Below are 3,083 nucleotides of genomic sequence, written 5' to 3' on the forward strand. Positions count from 1 at the left end.
AAAAAATAATAAAAGTCAAATAAACATATAAATTGTTTAAACTTCGTACACAAAATTAAATATAAATTTTTCACTCCTGAGGCAAACATTTTCTAATTACATATGTTTAGTTTTGATTTTTTGATGGTTTTGACTTTCTTCACCGTTCCACTTCAGTGGCCAAGCGAACGTGCCTGGAACCAGAGCAATCGTCTGGAGGTCATTGGTATGGATTATGGTCGGAATTGGAGAAAACTGTGTGAAAACGTGACTGGGGACGAGTTGAATGGAAAACTAGTTTGGAAAATGCTCAGCAAAATAATTCGATTAGTGTGTAAACATTTCAAGTGGAACAAAATATTAAATATTGGCAAAAATATAAAACACTTAACGATAAACAGGTTGAACTAAAAACTATTTAATTTCAAAGTAAAAGATACGAAATGAAAATAATTCAATGCAATTTCATTTTATGCAATTTTCTGTAAGAACATTTTAAACTGCATTTGAAGTGAAGTAATTGCCAGAATGAAGTAAATGAAAAATTTTAACTTGAGTGAAGTGAAGTGCATTGCAGTGTTTATTCCTCAGAGCTGAAAATATTTTTACTACAAATGACAACTCTATTTTTATTTTTTGAATGTGGCAACTTTGTATATTGTAAAATATTTACACAAAATTGCACAACAAGTAAAATTTGTATCTCACATATCTTTAGAAATTAGTTTTCCATTTAAAATTGTTGCTGCATTTTTATGGTTTATGGTTTTGGTTTTACCTGTGGGACATTGCTACTCTGTAGCCAGAGAGTTGTATGTGAATTCCGTTTGACATGAGACTATTATTGACACGTCTTATGTGATTTATGTATATTAAAAAACAAACAAACTGAATTTATTTGCCTGTAAACACACACACACATACACGACAATTAGGGAGACGGGGCTGACATGTCGAAGGAGGATGCTGGTGGCGGAGGCGGAGGCGGATTGAACACAGAGGCCACACAATCCGAGCCAGACTTAACACAGGCTAGCGGACCACGATCAGCACACAGAGCCAATGCCTTGCCCCACAAGAATACCAGAAGAGGCGGCGGGAGTGGCGGCAGCAGCAGCAGCGAAGGCCAAGTAGCAGATGGCAAGGGCAAAGTAATCGAGGTCAAAGGTGATAACAGTGATGGAAAGAAGCCTGAGTTGAAACCAACGCGAATGCTCAATGATCCCCGCTTTCGGATTCGACCCATGCAGCAGGTAATGTCCGCTTGCACGGGAGCCATGATCACCGCCTGCTTTATGACTCCGCTTGACGTGATTAAGACCCGCATGCAGTCGCAGCAAACGCATTCGGCCAAGTGCTTTCTCTATTGCAATGGGCTGATGGATCACTTGTTCTCCCACCGGCCGAATTCATACGCCACTGTGGTCAACACTCCGGTGACACAATTCACCAGCTCTTGGGATGCCCTCCTCAAGATTGGGCGTCATGAGGGCTTGGGTTCGCTGTGGTCTGGTCTGGGCCCCACTCTGGTCTCGGCTCTTCCCTCCACCATTATATACTTTGTTGCCTATGAGCAGTTCAAGGCCATGTATATAGGTCTCTATGAGACGCATCGAGGGATTTTCTTTCGCTCTGACTCTGGCTTGGCCAAGAGGCCGAACCTTAACGCTGACCCCCCTCTGCCTCTGCTGGTGCCCATGCTGTCGGGTGTAACGGCACGCATTAGTGCCGTAACGGTTGTCAGTCCCATTGAGTTGGTGCGCACCAAAATGCAATCCCAGAGGCTAACCTATGCCCAGGTAATGGGATTTGTGCGCAATGTGATTGCTCTGCAGGGTATTTGGGGTCTCTGGCGAGGACTACCACCGACCATTTTGCGAGATGTGCCCTTTTCGGGCATCTATTGGCCCATCTATGAGTTTCTGAAAGGCCGCTTTGGCGATAGAGATCATCCGTCGATTGGTGCCAGCTTTGCCTCCGGTGTACTTGCGGGTTCTCTGGCCGCCTTGGTCACCACCCCCTTCGATGTGGTCAAGACTCATGAACAAATTGAGTTTGGCGAGCGTGTCATATTCACAGACTCACCTGCCAAGGAATTGAAAAAGAAATCCACCTTCAGTCGACTTAAGGCGATATATCGCAGACAAGGACTGCGAGGACTCTTCACCGGATATGGACCGCGGCTATTTAAAGTGGCTCCAGCCTGTGCCATAATGATATCCACCTTCGAGTACAGTAAATCGTATTTCTTTCACTACAATGTGGAGAAGCATAATCAGGCCCTATTGATGAACAATCCGAATGCCGAACTGGTGCAAGAGGATGAACTCGAATAGGTGGTGGAGAATGTGCAGAAAGAGGAGGAGGAGAGATCCCTTTGTTAAATTAAATATGTTTACTTAATTTTTCATTTTTAATTTGATGTCCGATAAAAAATTCATTATAAGAAATTAAGTTAAGTGTGTGACTTTTTATTATAAATGTAATGCAGATTTACCATGGAAAATCGATTCGCATTTCCATTCCTTTTTTCCGTGTGTTGACTTAATGAAAAATTCATTTATTTACATGAACTGCAATTTGCAAGGAAGTTTCAAAAGGAAATTGAATGAAAATGACAAAGAAAAGCTGTATTGCAACGGCAGTGGAAATTAAATTTAAAGAACTTTTAAATGAATAACCCCTTTTTCGATTAAACCATTAAAGTATACTCAGTATTCCCATACCAATTAAAAGTGTAAAGAAAATTGTAAATAAATGCATGCATCAATTGATTTTGTCGTGCTCCCCTAACCCTTGCAGTGTGCATAGGACCCATGGCACTTCGCATATTTCTTTTGCTGTGTTAATAAACTGGCAACATATTGTGAAACATGTGTCATCTTTCACACACACACAGACAGATTCCCCTCAATACAACCACACACTCTCGCGCGCATACATCCATTCAGTTCTCCACATCATCATTTTGATGTCAATTATTTTTTCTGTCAGCAGTCAACTTGCTTGCTACATAGACATATTCCTGCTTCCCTCACTCTTTCTCTCTCTCTCTCTCTCTCTCTCTCTCTCTGTTTTTCACATCAAAAGCGACAAAATACTCA

General features: G+C 41.6%; 1 protein-coding gene across 1 annotated transcript; it reads left to right on the forward strand.

Moving 5' to 3' along the window:
* Window positions 1-851: 851 nt before the first annotated feature.
* LOC6647799 (solute carrier family 25 member 40) lies at window positions 852-2,380 on the forward strand. Its single transcript, XM_002070339.4, has one exon. It carries the CDS (start codon window positions 930-932, stop codon window positions 2,313-2,315), a length of 1,386 nt encoding a protein of 461 aa, XP_002070375.1. The 5' UTR covers window positions 852-929; the 3' UTR covers window positions 2,316-2,380.
* Window positions 2,381-3,083: the final 703 nt, after the last annotated feature.

This window comes from Drosophila willistoni, chromosome 3R (assembly GCF_018902025.1).
Source record: "Drosophila willistoni isolate 14030-0811.24 chromosome 3R, UCI_dwil_1.1, whole genome shotgun sequence".
NCBI classification, from domain to species: domain Eukaryota; kingdom Metazoa; phylum Arthropoda; class Insecta; order Diptera; family Drosophilidae; genus Drosophila; species Drosophila willistoni.